The sequence below is a fragment of the Callospermophilus lateralis genome, chromosome 1 (assembly GCF_048772815.1).
Source record: "Callospermophilus lateralis isolate mCalLat2 chromosome 1, mCalLat2.hap1, whole genome shotgun sequence".
NCBI lineage: Eukaryota > Metazoa > Chordata > Mammalia > Rodentia > Sciuridae > Callospermophilus > Callospermophilus lateralis.
In genome coordinates, this window is record NC_135305.1 from 55,230,213 (window position 1) to 55,254,884 (window position 24,672).

Here is a 24,672-nt window from a genome sequence, read left to right on the forward strand (position 1 = left end):
TGAGGCAGGAGGGTTCCAAGTTTGAGGCCAGCCTCAACACTTTAGCAAGGCCCTAGGCAATTTAGTGAGACCCTGTCTAAAATAAAAAGAGCTGTGGATATAGCTCAGTGGTAAAACACCCCTGGGTTCAGTCTCCAGAAGCTGCAAAGCCCTGCAGTTTCACCCTTGTGGCAGACACCTTCACCACCACCACCCACATCCTCGGGCAGGAGCCTTGGGCAGGAGCCTCGGGCAGGTGAAGGTCTCAAGAAACTTGTTGAGACCTACCTCTACACTCTGATTCTGCTTTTGCCCTGGTGCGTGCCCTTCCCACCCTCCTTGTCTTATCCTCCTTTGGGTCTCTGGCGGTTCTATGATGTGATATGAAACCCATCAAGACAGATTCGTGGCCCAGGCCCTGCTTTCTCTCCCTACACGTCATTTGTGGAATGAGCCCTCCAATAAACAAAACAGCGTGAGCACAGAGGGCAGGCCACTAAGGTGTCTGTAAGGGCACACTGAGCAGGCCTGCGCGCTGGAGCTATGGGAAGAGGAGCCCAGTCCCCAGCGACCTAGCCCAGCCATGCGTGTAACAAATGATTCCCAGTACCTGCGTAAAATAAAGAGTGACCCAGACGCAAGCTTGCTATTAAATTTGTCTGTTACAGAGGCTCTGAGAGGGGGTTACCTTGGAAATTTCTCTCAATGGGGCAGCAAATGAACTATGCATGTTGGACCAGCTTCCCCAATGCCCTCTTAATGATGCAATGACCATAAACTGACCACAATTTTCCCCGAGCCAGCTGGATCCTGTAAAAATCTGTGACTGCTCCCCACTCCAGATGGCGTGGTGAAGTTGAATTTGTTGTTTGGTGCTTCGCTGTCCTCATCAAAGCAGAATTTGTTCAGGTCCAGAAGCGACGTCCCGTTGGCTGCTGTTTCAGACACCATAATGCTGGTGAAAACACAGAGTCAGTATTTTCCCCCAACAAATGGTGATCGAGAGCTCCTTCTAACCTAGGCCCTGGGCTCACACCTCGGCTTTATTTTCAGTTCAAAGCAAGTCCTTGGTTATTGAAGTAAGCTCCTCCCAGTTCTCCCTTTTGCAGTCCTTGCCTCCTTTCGGATTATTTTTAACATAGCAACCAGAGGCGTCCAGTTAAAATGTTGTCAGCTTGTGTCAGTCCTCTGCTCCTAACTCCTAAGTGGCTCCTCATTTCACTTGACATCTAACTTTGATCTGAAGGACCCTCATGACATGCTGCATGTTCTCCCTCGGAACTCACGTCCTGTAGCTCCTGGTGCATGCTCCTCCTGCCATCTGACCTCCTGCCATTCCTTGCACACTCTGCCATGCTCTGGCCTTGGGTCGTTGCACTTGCTGTCATTGACAGTCTCCCAAAGGCCCGTGTATTAAAGGCTTGGCCTCCCAGGGTGGCACTGTTGGGACATGGTGGACCCTTTAAGATGTGGGGCCTACTTGGAGATCCTTAGGTCATTGGGGGCACACCCTTGAAGGGGATTGTGGGACCTTGGCCCCTTCCTCGCTCTCTTTTGTTTCCTAGCCATAAAGTGAGTGGTTTTGTTCCGCTGCACACTACCACCATGATGTGCTGCCTTACCTAAGTAATGGGGCTAACTGATCACGGACTGAAACCTGCAAAATTGTGAGCCAAAAATCTTTCTCCTTATAAGTTGATTATCTCAGGCATTTGTTATAGTAACAGAGAGCTGAGTCACTCCCTCTTTGGCTTTCTTTAGCCTCTGATCAACACTACCTTCCCAGTGAGGCTACCCTATCTAAAACATCAGTGACCCCTGCCCATGGCTTCCCCTCCTGTTCCCCTCTTTATTTCTAAATCTTAGCACTTAATGTAACCCAGCATACTACATATTTTACTTATTTATCCTGTTTATTGTCCGTTTCCCCCCTCTAGACCATAAGCACTTTGAGGAAGATTTATTTGCTCTGTTTTGGGCACTCAGTAAAAATTTGTTGAATGAATGAATGACAGCAGCAGATAAGAGCACAGTCATAAAGAAGAAAATAAGAAAAATATAAATTTCACCCCCAACCTTAAACTGTAGGAGTTTATAATCTGGTTAGAGAAAAGCCCTGTACGCTTGCAGCCCCTGCAGCCCTTGATCCTACATCATCTCCCATGCTTTGAAGGATGGGAATGCCTTGAGTAGTATCCCAGCCACACCAGTGCAATAGAGAGGCTCCCAATGACCTAGTATCACTCATTCAAGAGAGATTTATTGAGGGTTGAATTTGGAGGTCCTAATCTCAGTTGACTCAGGGTCTAGAAAAATAACACAAATGAATAAAGCTTCTCCAAACTCAGAGCCTCTGGCCAGGCCCAGCTTAGTATGGAAGACTCTGAGACTCTGAAGGCTTCATTTCATGGAGAGTTTTTATCATGTCTCTAAGTTTTGGCTTCTCCATCTATGAAATGCACATAAATCATGTCAGTGAGCTTTTGCTACCTAACACACCAGCCCAAAATTTGGTAGCTTAAAACAACAAGCATTTATTTTATTTTATTTTTTCATGATACTGTGGGTTATCCCAGAGTTCTTGTTGGGTTTGGCTGGTTCCTGTGGTCACTGGCAGTTCAGCTGGGACCGGAGGTCTAGGATGGCCTTGCTCACACTGCTGGTGGTGAGAAGGTGGCTGGTCTCCTTGCTCTCATCCTTCAGGAGGCTACCAGGCTCTTCACATGGAGATCCCGGGGTTCCAAAAGCAGCAAGAGAGAGCAAGCCCAATGCACAAGCACTTTGCAAGCCTCCATTGTGCCGTGTTTGTGAAAGTTCCAGTAGCCAAAGCAATTTACGTGGTCAAGCCCAGATTCCAGGAGAGAGGTCCATCTCTTGATGGGAGGAATAATAAAATCAGATTGCAAACGTGATTTTCATAAGGTGGTGAGAGGCATGGGAAGATTTGTGGTTGGTTGTGTTTGTTCTTTGGGTATCAATCATGTTTTGCCTTTGCAAAAGTTCTTACAAAAATATATTGTGGCTGCCATGAGAAGGTGCCTAGAAGACCTTCAGCCATGGGACTGTAACTGACTACAGGCCCCAGCAGCTGTACTTTGAAATCTGTCCCTGGGTTTTGTAGTGAGGCCATGTACCAATGACTGAGTGGGACAGATATACTAAGATAGGCTCATTCTGTCCTTTGACAGCTGACTTTGGCTTCAGAACTCCTGATGGCCTCATGAACATACCTTAGACTAACCATACAATCTAGAACATTTCCAACCACATTCCTTCCTCTTTCCTTCACTCAGGTCAGATTTGCATCACGGTCTAAAGACTCCCTCAGCCTCATCCAGCTGTCTGCCTATTTTCTCCCACAGGCATTTCCCCCAATAAAAGTCTTGCACATTTAGTCCTGTCTTGGCTTCTTGTCTTCAGAACACCCAGACTAAAGTGTTAAGTTTTATCCTCTGTACCTCTCTCTGCAACCAAATTATGCCCCTTTTCCATTCTACAACCTCTCTTAACGGCTGCTAAAATGGGCTCTGGGCTCAGTAATTATGGAGCAAGTATGGCTTTGGGCTGTGGAGGATAACTGGGTTTGTTTGCTGGAGAGAAAGCAGTCGTACCTGAGTCTCCACTATGCCTCACTGGCAAAAATCCTGTCTGTTTTAGCAGGAGTGGAAGCTGAGCATCCTCATTCCTGCATTGATCACACAATGCCATGGTACCATTCACAACTTAGAATAGACACCACTTATTAAACAGCAGCTGCATGCTGTATTACACTAAGCACTTTTAAAACTCTAATGCCTTCATCTCCAAGAGGTCTGAACTCTGTCCTCATTTTACAGGTGAAGAAAGAGCGATTCAAAGCAGTTTTAGGACTTGTCCAAGAAAGTTCATGCCCCTAGTTTTAGAGTCATTATAAACTTTAAATTCCATCAGGGAATATCCAGGCCCACAGAGCAACAGTGTTCGGAGATCTGAGCCTTTTTTTACAACTCTGCAGAAGCCAGGAGATATCATCTAAAGAATTCAGAAGCCAGACCTTTCAAACCTTCCAAGTGTCTGGGGTTTTTTATTTTTATTTCTTTATTATTATCATTATCATTATTGTTTGTGGCATTGTTTGAGATCGAACCTGGCATGTTCTTTCATTCTTCCCTGACTCTTGGTATTTCTCCCCTAAACGTGTGACTTGGAAAGTCACTCCTTTTCATTCATCAATCCCTGCCTCAAAGGCGAGTGGCCTTAGCTCCCAACTGTCTGATCACAGGTCCTTCCCAATGCAGAGGTGACTAAGCCCAGCCGCATTCTCTATGGCCCCGCATTCTCCGCCTCTTGCTCACAAACAGCTTGCGACGTGCTTTCAGCCAAGCGCCTGACGATTTACAATCTAAGTGGGGGCTGCCTCGGCGCCTTTGATGCCTTAGTGGGGCCCTGGGCTCATTCATCACCAGCCTGGGAAAGCCGCAGAGGCCTCGGTGCTAAGGGCTAAGAGCCCACAGGGCTCCGCGGTGAGCAGCAGGGGGCGCCCGCCGCCTCCAGGCCACTCTCTGCCCTGGGTGCACAGCTACCCTGCAACCACCCGGTTGCTGCCGCTGGGTGCTGGCGCCCTACCTACCCACTCTTCTCCCTGCCCGCAGAAACTTCAAAAATCACAGTATTCAGAGACAAGGGTCAGAGACTGAGGCTGCTTCGTTTCCGTTGTCCTTTCTTTTTGTTCTGCTTGTGAGCTTGGCTTTGCCATGGTTAGGATGGAGACTAAGGCTTAAGCGCAGGAGGAGGTGGTAATGCAGGCTCAGGGTTTCTCAGCCCTCACCTGTCCTCCTGAGCGGTGGGATGCACAGACCGAGCTCCTGGAGGGCAGACTTGCACTCCTGGGCCCCAGAGGAAGGGGCCCTTTTATTGTCTCCTCACATCTTGGCTTTCATAGACCAACTGGGAATTACCCTCCCTCACAAGCCCAGAGGAGAGACTTGAGCATTGTTTAGAATTAGCTCTGGTAATAAATATCATTAGACCAGTTACTGACTTAGTGTTGGCCTTCAGGGCTAATTTGAAGAGAAGATCAAGAGCAGGACTCTGTATGGGCTTGCCTGGATGGTCTAGGGCATTCAAAATGTGATTTCATCAGCTAATTTGGAACACAGTCTGCAAAACGGTTCTTCCACCACCTCAGGGGACCGCAGGAAGGCAGAATTTGCAATGAATAGATACACACTGAAGGGAGGAAACAGGGGAGACTCCAGAAGATGCAAGCACTGGTATCCAGAGTTCTTACTCCTTGCCTGAAACCCCTACTACCTCTCTGGGCAGGGGAACAAAGAAGAAAGGAGGAGGGCCTAGGTGGGTGGGACATGAAGAGAGAAATTTCCCAAGATGTATTGGGACCACAGAGTGCTGGCATAGATTTAGATTTTCAAAGAAAGTGTGACTCTACAAATCATCTTTACTCCATCTCTAGGACCCAGACTTCTCTTAACTGAAGTTGGGTTCAATTTATGTACATAGTAGGGTCAAAATCCTGACTGCCCATGGCAACCATTGCTATTCATCTAAGAGCCTCTGAGGTACAGGAATGCTTAGGTTGTGGGTAGGAACCTGTCACATGATCTGGGCCTGTGACTGAGTTTAACAGGGTCTCAACCAGAAGCAGATGGCAAAATAGGAGAATTCTAGGAGGCTTAGTAAAGGGGTTGTTACCAAGGTACACAGAGGGGACATGTGAATTTCAGGGGATGTGCAATGCTTCAGCACCCTTACCACCCCTAGGCCCAGAGAAGCCAGTTGGGGAGCAGATCCTGAACCCAGGGATGGAGAGTGCTGTAGGCAGACAGCTGCCTTCTAGGATCTTCAGAAGGCAGAGGGACACACTCAGAGGATAGACAGAGAGACAGCCAGGGGACTGCACTGACTTTATCCTCTCCCTCTTTCCAGGGCTCCCCATTGGTCAACAGAAGATGGAAGGTAAGGAAGCCAGTTGGTACCCTGAGGTCAGCCTCCTGCCACATAGGGCAGGGTGGAGACTGGATCTGAATGATCAGATCAGGCAGGCATCCAGAATAGAGAACTGTTTTGATACCAAGGTTCCACTGACTCTCTAGCACTATGCTGGGTATATTAACTGAGAGAACAGGGAATCATTCATAAGTGTAATAAAGAAATTTATATTTCTGTTGATTACAACAATCTTTGATTAGGGGTCTTTTGTCATTTGCATGGCATACTTGTATATTGGGTCCAAAGTCACCTGGAACAAACTTGCAAAACTTGTTAAAGACTCAAGAGACTTTCCCCATGGGGACATCTGAAACAGAGACCTGCTCTGGTCTTCAGTCTTGCTCCAGATGCTCTGGTCTTCAGACCCTTGCTCCCTGCAAGGGTCACTGCTGAGATGCCTCCTCTAACTTGAGAAGGGCCCTCTTCAGACTCCCAAGAAACCAGTGACTTGCTAGTATAGAAAACACGGAGATAAGGCTAACCCAGGGAATGCTGATCTTGTGGGGGGTTTTGACAAAATAGCTAGTAGAAAGACAATAGTGTCCTCAAAAAGGCATAGGGACCCAGAATTACAAGGAAGTTTATTTTAAAACAACTGTGAATAGATTGTGAGACAAAGAACAAATCAAACTATTCAAAATAACTCATATCCCACTTGTATCTGCATTTTTCCCTTGTTTATATGCTGTTAAGTGGTGTAAGGTGAATTAGATGCTTTGTTTTGTTTTACATAAGTACTTGGTTTGATTTATTTAAATTACTAGTAGTACATTTCTCTGGGAGTTCCTAGTTACTAATCCTTAGTCTCTGGCATCTATTATAGCTGCTAACTAACAGCACCGTCTTGCCACTGGTAGCAATAAATAAAGAAAAGGCACAGTCCAGAGAGGGTCTAACAAGTCCCCCTGGTACTTTTTACCAACAGAGCAAAATAAAAAATAGCTCTTAACAGAGTTGGAAAGTGGAGAAGGGAAATAACAAAGAGGAAAGAAAATGAAGGGGAGGGAAGAGAAAGGAATGATGAAAAAAAGCCCTATGAACAAGATCAGACAGTGCAAATGTACTTACTGTAATGGGCCATTTCCCCAAATGCCCATGTTCCTTGCTTCCTCCTGAGAACATGGCAGAGAAGCCAAAAGGTCAAGGGCCACCCAAGAAGCAAAATGCCCAGCACGAGTTTCAAAATGTAAATACCTGAAGGTGAGCTTTCTGCACGTGGCAGGGTTGTCATTAACGTCTTCCACAACGAAGGTTATCTGGATGCGGTTCTCCTGGCCCCCAAAGGGTCTGTCCTTCACCAGAACTTCCACAGAAATGGTGGGATTCTGTCTCAATTCACCTGCATCTCGGTCCATCCTCTGGGCCACATGGATTGTACCAGTCACTGAGAAGGTAAAGGTCAGAAGATGACCCTCTGAAGACAAGTGAAGAATAAAGGTGTGGAGACTAGGAGAACATTGGAGAAGACTACTTTAACACGAGGACTGACTTAAACAGAGAATATTCTCTATTCAAATAGTTTTTAAATAAAACTTATGTAAGTCCCCGTATTAGACATTTATTGGAATATCTAGAATTTTTCAGGGCCCCAGGCTGCAGTCCTTTCCCACAGCTAACAGATTTGGCAAATAGCTGACTCTAGTTTGACCCAGTGGGTTCTCTTATTGAGTAATTTGTATCTGAGAGACATACCTTGGGGAATTAGTGAGGCTGACAGTAGATCTACAGGTAAAAACCAGAACTCTAGCCACCGAGGTCTCTGGAGCAGCACTGATTTACACTTTCCTAAGCCCCGTGTCCTGCTTAGTCAACTCCTTTTTCTGAAATACCCAGTATCTCTTTTCTTTTTCCTTTTTTCTATTAACTGGGGATTAACCAGTTAGCTACATCCCAATTCTTTCATTTTTTCTTTCTTTTTTTTTATTTTGAGACTTGCTAAGGGTCTTGCTAAATTGCTGAGGGTCTCACCAAGTTTCTGAGGTTGTTCTCAAACTTACTATCCTCTTTCCTGAGTCTCTGGGATTACAAGCGTGCACCACCATATCCTGGCTCCCAGTATCCTTTTCATTGATGCCCCTACCGTTTTTCTTTTCTCATGCTTAGTTTGGTTTGCCTTAGTTTCTGTTACTTGCAACCAGAGTACTTGGTTTGATTTATTTAAATTACTAGTAGTACAAAAACAAAACAAACCCCCAAATGTGTGCTGGTTAAAAGTTCAATTTTGCAATACTTTTTTTAGAACAGAATTCTTTTGGGAGGAGGAGTTCCAGGGATTGAACCCAGGGACACTTAACCACTGAGACACATCCCTAGCCCTTTTTATATTTTATTTAGAAACAGGGTCTCTTTGAGTTGCTTAGCACCTTACTAAAGCTGGCTTTGAACTTGCAATCCTTCTGCTCCAGCCACCCTAGCCATTGGGATGACAGATATGCGCCACCACGCGGGGGAAAACAGAATTCTTGACCATGGTTGTCCTTCCTCACACTGTTAGCTGAGTGAGGTCCTCAATTCCAGGGCAGTGGGGTGTTCAGCCCAGTGATTACCTTTGCCTGCCCACCCTGGGAATAGGTGTACCTTGCCCTAAAGCTTATGGGGTCAACAATGCATTGTTTTTCTGGGATTGTTCAAGGCGGGTCTCCATAAATCATTATGTCAAGTGAAATACTTTGGGGAAATGTGCTCTGGATTTATGGAGGTGGTATAATCCACTAGTGAGGTCAGGCTCTGGGGTCAGCTGGCTAGGACTGGTATTCCGCTTCACGACCTAAGAGCGGTAAGACCTTGGACAATTCACTTCACCTGGGCAGGCCTCTCCCTAAGCCTCAGTTTCCCCTTCTGTAAAGTGTGAATTATGATACTTCATTCGGTTGTGTTGAGTATTTGGGGTAGAATGCATGTAGAGCACTCAGCATAATACCTAATCTATATGAAGTCTCCAGTGAAGGTGGCATTTACAGAAAGGAGAAACTCTCTTTCTCTGCACTGAGATACTCCGATTGGAAAATAACTCCCAGCAGTCCAGCAGATTGATCAAGAAAGACACTATTCAATATGTTACCACTAACCACGTGTAGCTATTTTTCACTTGACATAGGGCTACTCCTCACTGAGATGTGCTTGAAGTATAAAATATACAATAAGCTTTCAAGAATTGGTACCAAAGAAAATAATGTAAAATAGCCCATTAATATCTTCTCAATATTTATTACATGTTGAAATGATAATATTGTGGATCTACTGAATTAAATAAAAATGCCATATTTAAAATTAACTTCACTTACTTCTTTTTACTTTTTAAAACTTAGCTACTAGAGATTTTGAAATTAAATATTTTTTAAAAATATATTTTTTAGTTGTTGATGTACCTTTATTTTTAATTTATTTTTATGTAGTGCTGAGGGATCGAACCCAGTGCCTCACACATGCTAGGCAAGTGCTCTGCCACTGAACCACAACCCCAGCCCTGAAATTACATATTTGATTTTCATCCTATTTCAACACTGCACAGATTCACTCCTCCAAAGACTTCGGGGTACCTCAGGGTAGGTATATGTCCTCACATATCCACCTTCGTCAATCTGATGGGGCTTGGTGCACACTACCCCACAATATAGCACTTTGGCATCTGAGAAAACATCAGGAGTCAGAAGGCCTCTCTGACCCCCTCCTACCTTCCCCCTGAAGTAGGCCATAAGAGAGTTTTCTGACTATCCTCAGAAGTGGTCATAAGAGCTGGGTATGGTGGTGCACGCCTGTAATCCTAGCAGCTCGGGGGGCTGAGGCAGGAGGATTGTGAGTTGAAAGCAGCCTCAGCAATTTAGCAAGGTCTTAAGTAACTTAAGTAAAATATAAAAAAGGGCTGGGCATGTGGCTCAGTGGTTAAGCACCCCTGGGTTCAATCCCGGGTACAAAAAAAAAAAAAAAAAAAGCAATCATAAGACCTTCATTCCAGATACTCTACCCGTGCCCAGAGAAAAGAAGCACCCTTCTACTGGGAGACACAGACAGGCCAAGAAGGCTCTGAACCCAGGCCTTGCTCAGACCCCTCTGGCTTATTGTCATTAGATGCACACCTTTGCCCTCTTGCCCTAACTCACAACTGTGTGCTTCTTCATCAAACTTTGCACACACATACAGTTTTCCCTGTATCTTTGAGTCTTCGCTTCTGAAGGTTCCTGAATTATACTAAACTCACATTAAATAAATGTGTATGCCTTTTTTCCTTGTTAATCTGCCTTGTAAAGGTATAGACAGAGTATAGGGGTATCAATCATGAACCTACTGATGGGTGAGAAAAGAAATCTCCTCACCCTACAAAAGCAAAGGATGATGTAGCTGTCACCACTGGGTCCTATTTGGTTTCCACAACTCCTATGTCAGCTGCTTTTAAGACCTTTATTCCTTGGTCACTAAGGAGGACCTTAGACAAAAAGACATGCCCCAGGCCAGAAGACAGAGAAAATATTGTAAGACCATCCAGAGGACGGAATTAGAGGATGCCCTTAGGGACAGTTGTTTGTGACTCACACTGGTTTATCACAAAATAGTTGCCAACAGTAGTCATGCTGTAGAGAAGGTGGCCGGAAGAGCCTTCGTCATCAGGATCCTCAGCCGTGATATTGGCCACGATGGTTCCTACACTCAGTTCCTCCGGGATCGAGTACACTCTTGTTGGGCTAGAACAGAAATACAGCAGACACAGCTGATCTGCAGGGCATGGGAGGGTGCTGTCTGGGCGGTGGGTATTTTGGTTCATGCTAAATATAGCGCCACGCTGTTGAAGTTGCATCCACGCGCTTGGAGAGAGAACACAGCGCTGCAAGGAGCGGGTGACTGGCTTTTGTATTTCCAAAGATCACATCCCTGAGGATGCAAAGAAAGCGCCACACTGTCATTGCAACAATTTACACAGGCCACCGTCTCTGACTCCACACACGCCTGCCTGATGCCATTTCAGATCAGCCGTGGCATTAACATCTTTTAAAATAGAGACACTCAGCCCATCCGGCCATCTTCATCATCTTCTCTCCTCCCAATTTTTTTTTATATTGATATTTTAGGTGTAGATGGACACACACAATGCCTTTATTTTTATGTGGTGCTGAAGATCGAACCCGGGTCCCTCCCGTGCTAGGCAAGTGCTCTACCGCTGAGCCACAATCCCAGTCCCCTCCCAATTTTTGTGCAGAAGTTGCCTGAAATTCTTTTAAAAATCCATCTGAACACAACATCTAGTACTGCTGGTTTCCTTCCTTGTGTCTGATTCCCATCCTGTGGAGGCCACCAGAAGCTGGAAAATTGTAAGTCTTCTGTTCTAGCACCTTTGCTCACTTTTCTTCCTTGTCTTTTTTTTTTTTTTTCCCCCTGAGGATGTAGAATTTACACTAGAATCTTTCCAAGTTGCATTAATCATGAGGTCAAATCTCTGAACTGAAAAGTAAGTCCCCCTGGCAGGATATAAGTTCAGAGCACTGTTCTCCAAGGGTCACTTCTTAAAAGATAACCCCAAATCACCAACTTACCCATCTTCCTCAGAACTTCCAATGCCTTAAAGGGCCGGCAATGAGAAACATAGGTTGGGGCTGGGGGTGTGGCTCGGTGGTGGAGTGCTTGTCTAGCATGTGTGAGGCCCTGGGTTCGATTCTCAGCACCACATATAAGCAATTAAATAAATAAATAAGATCCATCAACTAATAAAAATATTTTTTTTTTTAAAAAAAGAAAGAAACATAGGTTGGAAGTTTTAACTCTGTAATTGAGGTAAACTGAGTAGTTTTGAAGGCACCAAGGGGGCTTGTTGTTTCCCTCCTTACAGAGGGAAAAACATTTCAGTGGGGCAAAGAGTCACCTCTGATTTCCCAGTTTCCTCTGTTGGTGTGTCGCCACCTGGGCTCTTCTTTACCTCAGATCTAAGTGACTGCATTGGGGTCGGAGTCAGAATGTTTCCGCAGACCCGCCTCACCATTCCCATCAAGGAGGTAGAGCCAGAGGAAGGAGAGACGAGGGGCACAGGGGCGGGCAGAACAAGGCCAACCCAGGCACTCACACAGTCCTTCCCCACCAGGGGCCTGGCTTTTGTATTTCCAAAAGGGTCCTGGGTCCCCACCCTCCTCAGTGAGGGAGCCTCCTGTGGGTGCACCCCATCATCCAAGGTCTGGGTTTCCCTGCCCAATGTCCCCTGAGCAGACTCATTAATTAGTCTTCTCACTTACCTGCCATACACCCCTTCTCAGGGACATCTGTGACACGGACCACAGATGGGTCCAAAAATAGACAAAGTGGGTAAGGCTGAGGAAGCCGGGGTGGGGGCAGGAACCAAAATCAGAGGACAGGGGCAGTCACCCTATCTCCTGTGGCCAACTGAGCCCTCTGTCCATTCAGTGACAACACTGTTTTTCGCCGGGGACGCTCCTTCTTTTGTCACTGAGTAGTTCTGTTAATTTCTCACAAAGGGATCACTGAGACACCTTGATACCTAGACTCACCCACCCTGCTTCCCAGGCCACTCCCAGGGCCAGCAGAGCCAGGGCCAACAGGGACTTCATTAGAAGGCAGAGTCCAGGCTCGGCCACCCCAGACTGCTGAAGGACTATCGGAATGTTCAGAATGTCCAGGGGATAGGCGTGCACTTTACAGTTTGAGAAGGGTCTCCATTATTAGGTGTTGCCAGAGCTGATCACCACAGGGTCTTCGCCTGCCCCAGGACAGAGAGAAGACACCTTGGGAGGAAAACTCCCTTCCCACACCCTCTGCCCTTCCTTTAGGCAGGGGTTCTAACTTGGTGGCGGGGGTTCTATCTGGACTCATTTGGGGTTGTCACAACTTGGGGAGGGAGCAACTCTTGATAGCTAAAGGGTAAGAGCCAGATTCTGTGAGGCATTCTACAGTACACAGGACAGGCCTGCCTTAAAGAGGTATCTGGCTCTGAATGCCGGTGGCACACTGTTAGATCCCCCTCAGAAGGTTCCTCTGGTTCATGCCGGGAGAGCAGGCCCCCGTGAAGGGACTGGTTAGGCCACAAATGATGGTTCCTCAGGTCAAACGGCCTCTGCTCGGCTGCCCTGGTCGTCAGTTTGAAAGAAGTCAAAAGTCTTTGATCTATTTGATTTGGGATCCAAGACCCAGCTCCATTCAAAATATCATTCAACATCAAGGCCTGGGAAGGTTCAGATCTATACAAAGCGGACTGGTAAAGCTCTGGTACCAATTACATTCGCATACCCTCTTCCCCATAACCCCTGTCACTAGAGCCTGGGCAAGGGGTAGGCAGGTACCTGTGGTCACAGTGACAGGAAAGGGTGGGAATTCTGGGTGACACAGGATGGCTTCGTCCCTATGAGTCAGGGCTCATTAAGTGCTTGGAGTGATCATGGCATGGCCAGGCATAGGGTAAAAGAAGACCCAGAGTAAATATGACAGAAATGTGTGTTTGGGGGTTGGGGACAGGGGTGAGGCAAGGGAGTCCTACCTGCTGACACCTAAAATAAAGCACTCTGCAAAAATAGCAAGCACTGAGCACCTGTAAAGAGTAAATATGTCAGGTACTTTCATAATAAAGTTCTCAACTTTGATAATGACAGGCTTCTGGAGTACACATCATGAGTCCACGAAGCATTTAGACATTTGTCACCACACAGGGATGAAACGGTGAGACATTTTCAACAACAGAAACAGCACTTGCTTTCGATGCAATTAATAAATTGCAGGCGCTTAACAAATAAGGAAGGTAGAAGGGCAGTTTCTACGTTTTATGTCTCTGTGTCACATTCAAACTCAATGTACTTGAGTCCACTGGAAGATAATCCTGAATTAAATAATTTATGGTCAGTGATAGCTATAGTTTTGGGGGACAGGAAAATCAGAAGTCCAAGGGAATCCTCTAAGCCCCCCAGGTCAGCACTTAGTCCAACACCACGCAGATCCTTTGACATTGTGGATGGCTTCAAGATGAGATAACTTATAATTGAACATCCTGGGCAGAGCTGGGCAGTGATCTGGCCCATACCCTTTTTTTAGAGGGCAGACTCCTAGAGACTCACCCTCCCCTGACCACTGAAATAAAGGGGACTAATTAAAGAAAATTACTGGGTCCCACAGCTAATAGTTTCCACCCAGGGATGGAACCTAATAGGTTCATCTCTCAAACCACATACAAGAACCATGGAGATTCAGGTTGACCTCGGGGGTTGGGGTGGGGGGCGGCAAACCAGCCAAAGTCAATTTCTCTCCCTGCTAAGGCCAATTGCTGCATTTTAGAAGACATAGTACAAATCAGATGATTTACAAACTCTGCCCCTGAGGAGGACTTATTTTCCCTTTTGAAACCCTATTAATCTGCTTCTCCATCTCATAGACTCAACACCTGGAGATGGAACCAAAGAACGCGATGAAGCCAGGCACAGTGGCACACGCCTGTTGAAATCCCAGCAGCTTGGGAGGCTGAAACAGGAGGATCATGAGTTGAAAGCCAGCCTCAACAAAAGCAAGATGCTGAGCAACTCAGTGAGACCCTGTATCTAAATAAAAGACAAAATAGGGCTGGGGATGTGGCTCAGTGGTTGAGTGCCCCTGAGTTCAATCCTCTGTAATAACAACAAAAGAGAACACAGTGGTTCCAGATCCACAGCCCCCACCTTCCTCCTGGGGTTACTGAGGAATCCACAGAACTGTGTTGGCCAGTTCTTAGCCTGAGGCCCAGCTGGGATGTCACAGCTACTTAAGCACTGACTGGTGTGTGCATCTGGAACAACCCATCAGTGGAAATGCAGTGTGCTTTCCTGAGCCTGACCCAGCAACAGGCACCGATGAGAAGCATTATGTGGGAAGCATTATTGTCTGCTGCTGTCACCTCCATGTTAATCCCCAGACACCGGGCTGTGGACTGTGATTCATATCGAGAAGGTTCACAACTGTGGTGTGTTTACAAAGTGGCACTGGTTTAGCCTGGGAATGTAGTAATCTCAATACCTCCCAATCTTAGAATATTTTTGTAAGCACTCTACCTGGTCCTGACTGATGATATATGCTCCAGGATTCTGCTATTATTAACATGAAACACTTATTGTACAAGTTATCTGCCTTATATTGATCTTCTACATATGCACAGTGACAAGCCACAAACTAGTCATTGCATCCAGCCCCTAATCCTCTCCCTATCATGTCCACAGTCCCCCGGTGCGTGTGAGTGTGGGATACTGAAGGCATAGGGAGCCACGGTGGAGCATGGAAGTCCAGATGCCCAGATAAAAGACACTGACGATCTTGTGCCTCTTGTCTCTCCTTGAGGCCAGAGCAAAGGGCATCTCTCTGTCTTGTGATCAATGTGTCCAAGGAGGCTTGAAAGTCAGTGCCTGTTGCCCAGAGAGCCCTGCATACCCTCAGGCCTACCTGGTAAAGCGAGGGATCTCATCATTGATGTTCACAATGGTCAGCCGGAGCATCGTGGAGGCTTTGAGGCCTCCGCTATCCCTCACTTCCACAATGAGGTGGCAGCTGTGGGGGAAACCGTGCAAGTAAGAGAGTCAAGCTTTTCTGACATTACAACAAAGAGGGATGGGAGAGAATGGAATGGGAGGAGTGAGGCAAGAATCTGTCCCCTTTCTGGCCACCCCCTCCTTATGCCCTTGCAGCCATTAGACCTGCTATGCTGGCCTTCTCTACCCGGCTCTGAAAGCCCACTCCCCCATTTCTCCTTCTGTGGTTGCTCTTCACAGCCACCACCTCTAGGATGGACACGTGCTCAAGCCAGCCAAGCTGGGCCCTCAGTCTCCTGGTTCCTCTCACTGTCCCTGCCAAGTGTCTATCCTGCTTGAGAGGAACCAGGCCCCCATGGCATAAATAATACCTTAGCTCTCATGATAGGTGCAAGGCCAGGAGCCTTACCTGGCTCACCCAAGGCCATGGTTATCATTCTGAAGCCCAGCCTCTCCTTTCAGCCTGCTCCTCCCACCCTGTGGTCCTCCCACTCACCAGCCCCTTCCTGGATAGCTGCCTCTCAAATGACACTGGATTCTGAGCATCCTCCTGATGTGTGGGCGCCCATACTATCATTCTTCCTGTCTTGAGAGGATGGTTCTGGACAGGCAAGACACCTTCCAGGCAATCTCCTCATCTGCTCTTCCTTGGATTCAATGTCCACTGAACTCACAGTGAAGCAGCAGCCTGCTCAGGGCCCCGGCTGCCTTTAGGTAGCACATGGCTGCTTGCTCACTTTTTCTTTGCCCCTTAAATAAACCCCACTTGAAGGAAGGTGATTGGCACGACTACCTGTTGTGTCCTGCTTCAAAGTCCAATTCCGTCATGGAGAAGATGGTGCCGTTAGCAGACATTCCAAAGTTACTTGAGGAAGAAATCAGGAAATACTAAAAAACGAGGGGGGAAGTAGAATTAAACCAGCACATGGGTACAACTTTCTTCGGATGGGTTTATTTGGTTCCCATTTTATATTCTTGGCCCTTGGAGCATTTTTGATGAGTCAGGATGAGCCCAAACGGGCAGTTCTCAGACTTGGCTGCTGAACATAAGGGCATCCAGATTTGCTGGCCTGAGCCTCTGGCTCTAACTGACCACACCCTGAGAGGCTCATTGGAACCTGCAAGGATACAAAGGGCCCTGGCTGGGCAGGCTCTGCTGAGTCCAGTCCCTTTATCCCCATGATTATATTCTCACTTCTGCTTCCAGACAATGCCTGGCTTTGATTCTGTCTTTAACCAACACTGTCTAAGAACACCTACCATCCATTAAATAACAGGACTATGCCAAAGTAAATAAGACCTTCTCTCCTAAAAGACCTTGTTGTATAAAAGGGTACAAAAATGTACACAAGCAGCAGTCGTTGAAATGATGACAGAGACAGGGAAAAGACGAGTGAGACCTGAGAAAGAAATTGAGCAGTGCTTAGAGCCCAGATTGGAGCCCAGGTTGGGGCTATAAAAGAACTATTTTTAAATCTCATTCTGGTGGCCTTGTGAATTCATTCAGGTGAAGTCCTTGTCACAAAGAGAACCTTTGTCAACCATGGCCCCCAGAGTCCAGGCAGCTCTCCTGATAATTCCCTGCTCAGAACCCTTTGGTCTGATGGAAACACACGAGCTCATGTGCACAAGGGCAATCCCAAATCCCACAGGAGGACCGCGGCTGTGCTACCCTTGGGTGCTCATCGAGATTGCTTCCTTGCCCAGACAGTGGAGTCAAGGAAAGTCGGAAAGGGCTGGACCAGAAGAGCTGGGTGCCAATTCTGGGACAAGTCCCTTCCTTGCTGTAACTCAAGGATGATACCACCAATTGCTCCTCTGTGTTACTGGCAGGATTAAATGAGGTTGTGCACTATAAAATATGAAGGGCTGCAGCAACATGTGAGACTTACATGTTTATATCCATTTGTTCCAAAGGGCTTTAGGGTTAGAAAGGTTCATTAATTCCTGCTAGGATGAGGGATGATCTATCCTCAAGGCCTTAGATCTCTGGAACAGATAATCAGGGGAGGTTTTTGTAACCAGAGCCACAGCCCCTGAAGTCTAGAATCAAAGGAAATACTGGCCAAGGTTTCCAACCCAACGATTTTCTGTGTGATTGCTGCTGAGCTCCCAGTATGAGAGGAGAGAACACAGAAAATAGATTAAAAGTCTCCTTTGGGGCCGGTATAAGGCTTTTAAACCATCTTTTAAAAGTATTTACTTTCTGTTTATTATTTAATAATCTCTTTCTAGTTATAATGAAGATACTTTTTAATACAAAGATTGGGAAAGATGGAAAAGTATTTAAAAGACTAAATATAAGTCATTTATAAAAATCTCAGCATTTTGATGAATAATCTTTCATTCTTTTCTGTGCAAACATAGTCACTCCAAAATCTTGAGGTGATGTTCTAATCAAAATGGTAATATCTTTCTCTTTGCATTGATGTATCAAGCATGTCCTCCTATACCTGAGACTTATTTTATAACTTAATGAAGGCATAGAAATGTCCTATAAGGGTTTATTTTACTAAGACTTTCTAGATGGTCACTTAGATGTTTCCTGCCTGTTTTTATGAGGAAACATTTGGGCAATACCAAGGAGAATTCATTTCCCCCAAACTCTCAGATAACATAAGCCCCTTGGCTGCCCTCTGTTGCAGCCCAAGGTCCCCACCAACTGCCCAGTTCTCTCTCTGGGCAGCTATTCCTGGGTCTGCAGCTGTCCACATGCAGAACAGTTCTGTGTCTTTGAGCTGAGCCTTCTCTGCAGAACATATTCACAAATTAGAGGCTCCAGTTCATTGTGACTGAAGGACAAAGTTTTAGAGGCCATTTACTATAGGGGTACCATTTACTATATGCCCCTGAAACAGATGTCTTTCCACATATATTTCACATGCTCTAAAAGATGAGTTAGTACCAGCAGTGAACGGTCTTGGGATACAGAGATGACAGTCAGGCCCTTATGGTCAACTGAGGGAATAGAATAGATGTGGGAGAGGGACTCCAAGATGGATAAATACAGGATAGGATGGGAATAGAGGAAAAGGTCTCAGAGTCCTCTGAAGTAAGGGTCACAAATTGGAGTAGTGAAGCCAGATTTAAAAATAGGCAATTAGTGTAGTTAGGTAAATGGGGTCAGGTATCGGAGTCCAATAAAGAAAATAGAGACCATATCGGAAAATGGAGTCCCATCTGAGCCTGAGAAAACCAGAACAACAACTGGGGAAATTGAAATGTTAATGTCCCCAAGGCCCCCTGGACTGTCCTAAAGACCTGTTAATGAAGTAGCTCCCAGCAAAACAAGGAGATGCAAATCAAACCACCCTAGGCCCTTCCTGCCCAGAGCACTCCTCCCAGCCCCGTTTCCCACCTTTTGCCCTCCCACCTGCATCCCCACCACGTGTAGGATAGAGGGAAATAAAGGACAGGAATGTGGGAGGACAAAGAAAACCTTAGATATAAAAAGGGAAGACCTCCCCTTTCTAAGGATTTCGCCTTTCGGGTCCCCTTCTTCCTGCAGAGGGATGTCTGTTCTGCTGTCCTATAATAAAGCCTTTCCCTTTCCACTCTACACTTGCCTCCGGGTGCTTCTCTGGTGTTATACTTCAGCATTTGGGGAAGCAAGGACTCTTCATGGTAAACAGCGGTGACAGTAGTGAGGTAAATTCAGTGATTCTGGAGCCAGACTTCCTGGATTGAATCCTGGTTCCACCGTTTTACAGCTCTGTGGGTTTGTGCTAAGAGTAATGTCCTAGGGCCTGCCCCAGGTAAAGTGCTAGAACAGGGCTTGGCAAGTGGTACCCACAGCAAACATTAACTACAGCTGTCCCAGGTGAGGTGAAGTCCTCTGCAAAAATAGAAGGCCCTGAGTGAAAGGGCTTCATTGGATTCATAGCCATATTCCCTGCATATGATGGTGGCTGGCACATAACAGATGCTTAATAAGTATTTACTAAGTGTTCAATATTGGGGTTTTCTTCTACAAGACACCTTAGAAACTCTTAAAATAACAATTAAAAACCATCCTGCCAAACACTATGTAAAAATCTGTTCCAATGTGGTAATGCTAGATTTGGCTATGAAATCTTTCCCAGCTTGGCCTACAATTTCAACAACTTATGTGGAATGGAAAGAGAGAAAGTGGAAAAGAAACAGCAACTGATAGAAAGGGTATGGAGAACCATAGAGCCAGAGGCAAGAGAATGTTCTTCTTAATTTCTCTTAAGAGGCTGATTTCTCGGAATCTTGATATTTTTTTTTTCCTTTTTTTGTATTAGTGCCAGGCTAATTTCTTTTCTCCCTGAACCTTCACGCTTTGTTCGTGGGAATAGCACTTTTGTACTTAGAAAGGAGATAATATCCATAGACTAAAAATATTGTGTCATGTGGCCATTTGCCAGGAACTCGGTAAGGCTTTCTGTAAAATCTGGCATTCTCTCCCCCTTTTTAAAGGCTTGTTTAATCAAAGTTGCTCCCTTGATATTCATTCTTGGAAAACAGAAATTAAATAGAATGAAAAGCCAACGCAGCCCCTCTCTGCCCCAGTACTGGCTAAGAAAAGTCCTGAGTAATCAGATCAATTCAGTTAACAAATGCTTGTCAGACTGGCTCTCTGGTCTCCCCGCTGGGACTATTCCTTTCCCACCTCCCAGGTTCCTTTATTTGCAGTCCCTCTGCAGCTATGGATTGCTGTCAGACACAAAAGCTTCTGTTTAGAAAACTGAGAGTCCGTCCTTCCTTCCCTATTCTCTCTTCAGCATGCCTTTGGTATAGGGAGAGAGGAAGGTGAGAGGGAGTGGGCGCAGTTTCCTGAAATGTCAGCTCCCCAGGGGGCAGGCCACCTCCAGGCTCCCTGACTACAGTTGGAGTCACAAGTCAGTGATTCAACCTGGGCCTGGTTTACAGGCCATCCGTTGCTTTGGGGACCAGTCGTGCAAACAAATGAGAATTCAGCCTCCTGTCTTCCAGAGAACAGAGCTATCTATTTACAGGCCACCTTAGGCCAAGTTTCCAGTAGGAAGGAAGGACCTTCATTTTTCCCAAGTCCAGGGAGTACCAATGACGGCAAACTGTTGAGTGCATGGCCCCAAACACACCCCAGAGGGTCAACAGCACCTGGCTTAATCTTGCAGCTGGCCTGTGGCAAATTACAAACGCGAAGCCACAATCCTGGTACATTTCTCAGTTTTAGCTGAATATTTTTGTAAAACCCTCAATTGCTCTCTTTCTCTTCTCCTATTCTATCCCCATCCCTGCTCAGAGGTGGCAGGTGGGGGAGGAGAGAGGGAAGGAAGCCTTGGAGGAAGAAAAACAACCATTAAAAAACTCCCCGCTGCCAGCCCTTGGCCGGGCTCCTGCCTGCGTTGTGTTGTTCTAAGGGTGAGCTTGGTGGTTTGTAAAGATGTACTTATTTTTAAGGAATGTTTTTAAGAGACCCCATGGCCAAAGGAAAATGCTTTTAAAATGTGATCCTTTACTGACAAATCTGCAGGCCCTCACCCCTCACACTCTGTCACTCCTTTGCCTAGGCTGCTGGGTCCTGTGCTACCTGCAGGCTCCCCTGATGTTAAGGACAGTGAATGCATCTGAGAGGGTCTCTCTCAAAGTAGGCGCAACCCGCAGTGGCCATGTTTTTGGAGTGGGAATTGTCTACTACCACTGCTTTTTCCTTTTATGAGCATTTGACGAGAACCTGGTGTAGAATGTCTTTTGCTAAGACTTCTGGTTGTGAATCTAGACTTTGCAGGCAGACGCCTGGGAGCTGAATGAGTGTGGTGTGTGGGTGTGTGTGGTGGGGGTGCTGTCACTCAAGAAAGAAAGGGGTGGGACACCCATGGCAGAACTGCCAGAACAGGAGAAAACGGGGTGAGTAGGAGTGGGGTCAGGAGACCTCGGTTCTCATTGCAGTTACCTGGCCCCGGCAAAAGCCCCAGGTTCCTTCCTTATCCAGATATATGGAGGCTGTTCCACGGACAAAAACAGTCCTATCCAGCCAGGACCTCGACAGGGCTGGGTTCAGCGTATGAGGATCCCAGGAAGACCAAAAGGCAAAACTGGCTGTCACTTCTCAGAGCCTGGAGCAAGATGGAAGTGGAGAATAACTTCCTCTGTGGCCCTCCCAGTACCCCAGCTAATAGCAAGGTTATTGCTCTTTTAATTTAATCCTTTGTCTGCCTTGGTGAAGACAAAGCACACTTCATTTTATGCAAAAGTCCTTCCTTAATGGAAGGGCCAGGAGAAAGCCCCTTAATGGAGGGAGTGCTGCACTAGATCACTTTGCCTCCAGCTGCGAAACCGATTAACGTCCTCAGAGTCTCCAAGGAGGCTCTGCGCAGTCACGCAGGCAGTCACGGGACCATTTCCAAGGAGAGGGGTGGGGGTGTGTGTGTGAGAGTCCAGTGGGAGGGGGCCGGCCTCAAGGAGCCTCCTTCAGGAGGTAGAGAAGGAGTTGGGCTGGGCACCCCAAGAAGAAATGGCAGGAAATATGATTATTCACATGCAGCTCATCCTTCTCTATATTTTGCTGCATACCTCTGAGCCCTGTGCTACCTGCATTCTCATGACCCCACAGAGAGGGGGCAACAAATGACAGGTCTAAGCCTGTGTTTCCTGTACAAGCTACTAGCCTCACGAACATGTGACCACTGAGCATTTGAAATGTGGCCACTGTGAATGGAGATGAGCTGTTAAGTGCAAAATGCATAGCAGGCTGTAAGATGCTATGGAAAAAAAACGTAAAATATCTCATTAATCATTTTATATTGAGTTAAATAAACTATATTATAATTAATGTCACCCATTTTCTTGTACTTTTAATATACCTACTAGAACACTTAAAAGTCCCTACGCAGCCCTCATTTCTGGTTCACATCCTAGCTCAGGGGAACAGTGCTGGTCCCTGGTGAATAGCATACACGCTTTTCAAATTTCTTTTAAAAGGAGGGAGCAGATACCAGTGGTTTTTGGACACACCTCTGTTTCCCACATTATCTATGACATAATTTCACTTCATTAAGCTGGATAAGGGTTGTTAAGATTGGTCATTTTAAAGGAGTTGGGGGCTTCAGGATGTACCCAAGAGCTGTTTTTAAAATTTATCCTTCATTCCTTATATGCTGCCACTAGCAAGGGGACCCGTGGAGGCCACCGGGCAAGATGACAGGCAGGAACTAAGCCTCAGATGCTTCAGGCACATGCTTTGGTGTTTTATTAAAGACTGTTCTTGCTCGCTCAGGTCAGTGGTCCTAAACCGGGTAGTATACATCAGAATCCCCAGGGGAAGTTTGCATTCTAAAGTTCTCCTGCAGGGTCCAGGAATCTGCATTTTAAAAAGCAGCCCAAATAGATTTGCATGCCTGAACACACTCTAAGAAATACTCATAAACCAGCTTTTGAGCCTTTCTGATCAGAGGAGACTCCAGGGGTGTTTGGCAACTATGCAAATTCCCAGAGTCAACCCAGACCCACAGAATCCAAAACCCCAAAACAGGGACTCTGAAAATCTGGGAGACAGTGTCTTAAAGTACTATGATTATGATAGTAAAAAGACTTCCCCCAACTGCATGCATTGCTCAAGATAAATAACAAGAAAACACAAAACTGATACAGGCAAATCTGACCACTACCCCTTGACTGGAAGTAACTCTTATTTCAGTGCATTTCTACATTAAAAGATAAGCCTGGGGTCGGGGTAGGGGACCTAAAACAATTTTAGACACATTTTTGACCATGTGCAAAATGGTGCAGGTGCAGAAGAGGTTGCAACGTCATTGTGAATATCGCTTCACAATCGTATAAATGTTGTTCACCCTTTGACTTTCTTGCCACTCTAAGGAGGGATCACTTTGCTGCCTGACTTCTCTGCCTATGGGATAGCCATCTTGCTATATGCAATAAATCAATGCAATAAATGATTTTTTCCCCTAACCCTTTGTTTGTTAGCCGTATTTGATTTCTATCCTGCATGAGTTAGAGGGCCCGCTGACCTGGTGACCCTGCTATGCATTATATCACCTAGGGCTTTATGTTCCCGAGGCCTTGGCCACACCCCAGGTCAATCACATCAGACTTTCAGGGGTGAGGGGGGAGACACAGACATCTGTGTGTGTTTGAAGTTCCAAGGCAGCAGCAATTTATGGCCAAGGTTGAGAATCACAGGTTTGGTCAATAGCAAATTAACCCATCTCCTTTCAACTTTTACCGAGAGCAAACTATGTCATTTAGTACCCCCAAGTGCCCAGAATAAAATGTCTGAGTACAAAGGCCATAATGTGTTACTTCCTGAACTGTTATTACCTTTCTCTAGTCTCAGAAGTTTCCTTCCCGATCGTCGCTGTTCCTGCAGGCTGGCTGTCAACTTTGTGTGCAGCTGTTAGTTCCAGCTCAGGTGCTAAACACTAGAGGCCTCTCTCCAGACAACCCCCACCTCACCGAAGGAGCCGCCTTGACACCACCAGCTCCAGGCCCCACAGCTGCTCTCAGAAACCTTTTGCCAGCCACACGTTTTGAAACCACCATATCACTGCCGTTGCCTCCCACCTGTGCGGCTTCCCCTCATCTGGAAAGGTAACAACCTACCTGTGGGGTGCTCCCACAGAGGCCAGGACTTTATGCTGCCTGCATAATTTGGAGATATATTAAAATGGAGATTTAAAAATAAATATTTGTCTTCACAATTGAGATTGCTTCTGTCTGCCTCCTCCCTGCCGTTAGACCTTATAAAAACTTCACGGTAGTTATACTGAATTAGAATTATTTGGTATATGCAGGTGTCAGGCCTCAGAACACGATACCCCCAATATGTCAGCTTGGCAACTGATCACCCTGTATAAGCAGGAAGGTCACTGGCACCTTCTCTCTGCTTGCCTCTGAAGCAAGGTCATAAAGGAATTCTCTGGCTACCTGAAGTAGACTATAAGACCCTTATTCCAGAGGGATCCTGCATTATCCTCAGAGGCCAAGAAGAATCTGAACAAACAGTGCTACTAAGGTCTCCCTAATTTATTATCATTAGATCATTCCCCCTCACCCTGACCCTTTCTTACTTCCTTCTTTCTTCTTCCTACATGGAATTCAGAGGTAAAGATTGGAGACGCAACAGTCATTTTGTAATCAGGAGGTGAGAAAATTAGGACTAAGCCAACAAACTGCTCTGGGTGGAAGAGCAGTAGCATCAGACTCCTGATAGCAGCAGTTGTACCAGCCCTGGGCGGCCTGCCTGCCGCTAGGCTTCTTGTCACAG

At 46.2% G+C, this 24,672-nt stretch overlaps 1 protein-coding gene across 1 annotated transcript in view; it reads right to left on the reverse strand.

Annotated features, from left to right (window-relative positions):
* Nucleotides 1-24,672, reverse strand: part of Cdhr3 (cadherin related family member 3) — a 62,548-nt gene that overhangs the window by 17,679 nt on the left and 20,197 nt on the right. Inside the window, 5 exon segments of the mRNA XM_076853605.2 lie at nt 763-934; nt 7,162-7,351; nt 10,498-10,646; nt 15,358-15,462; nt 16,237-16,331. Of these exon segments, the coding sequence (XP_076709720.2) occupies nt 763-934; nt 7,162-7,351; nt 10,498-10,646; nt 15,358-15,462; nt 16,237-16,331 (711 nt within the window).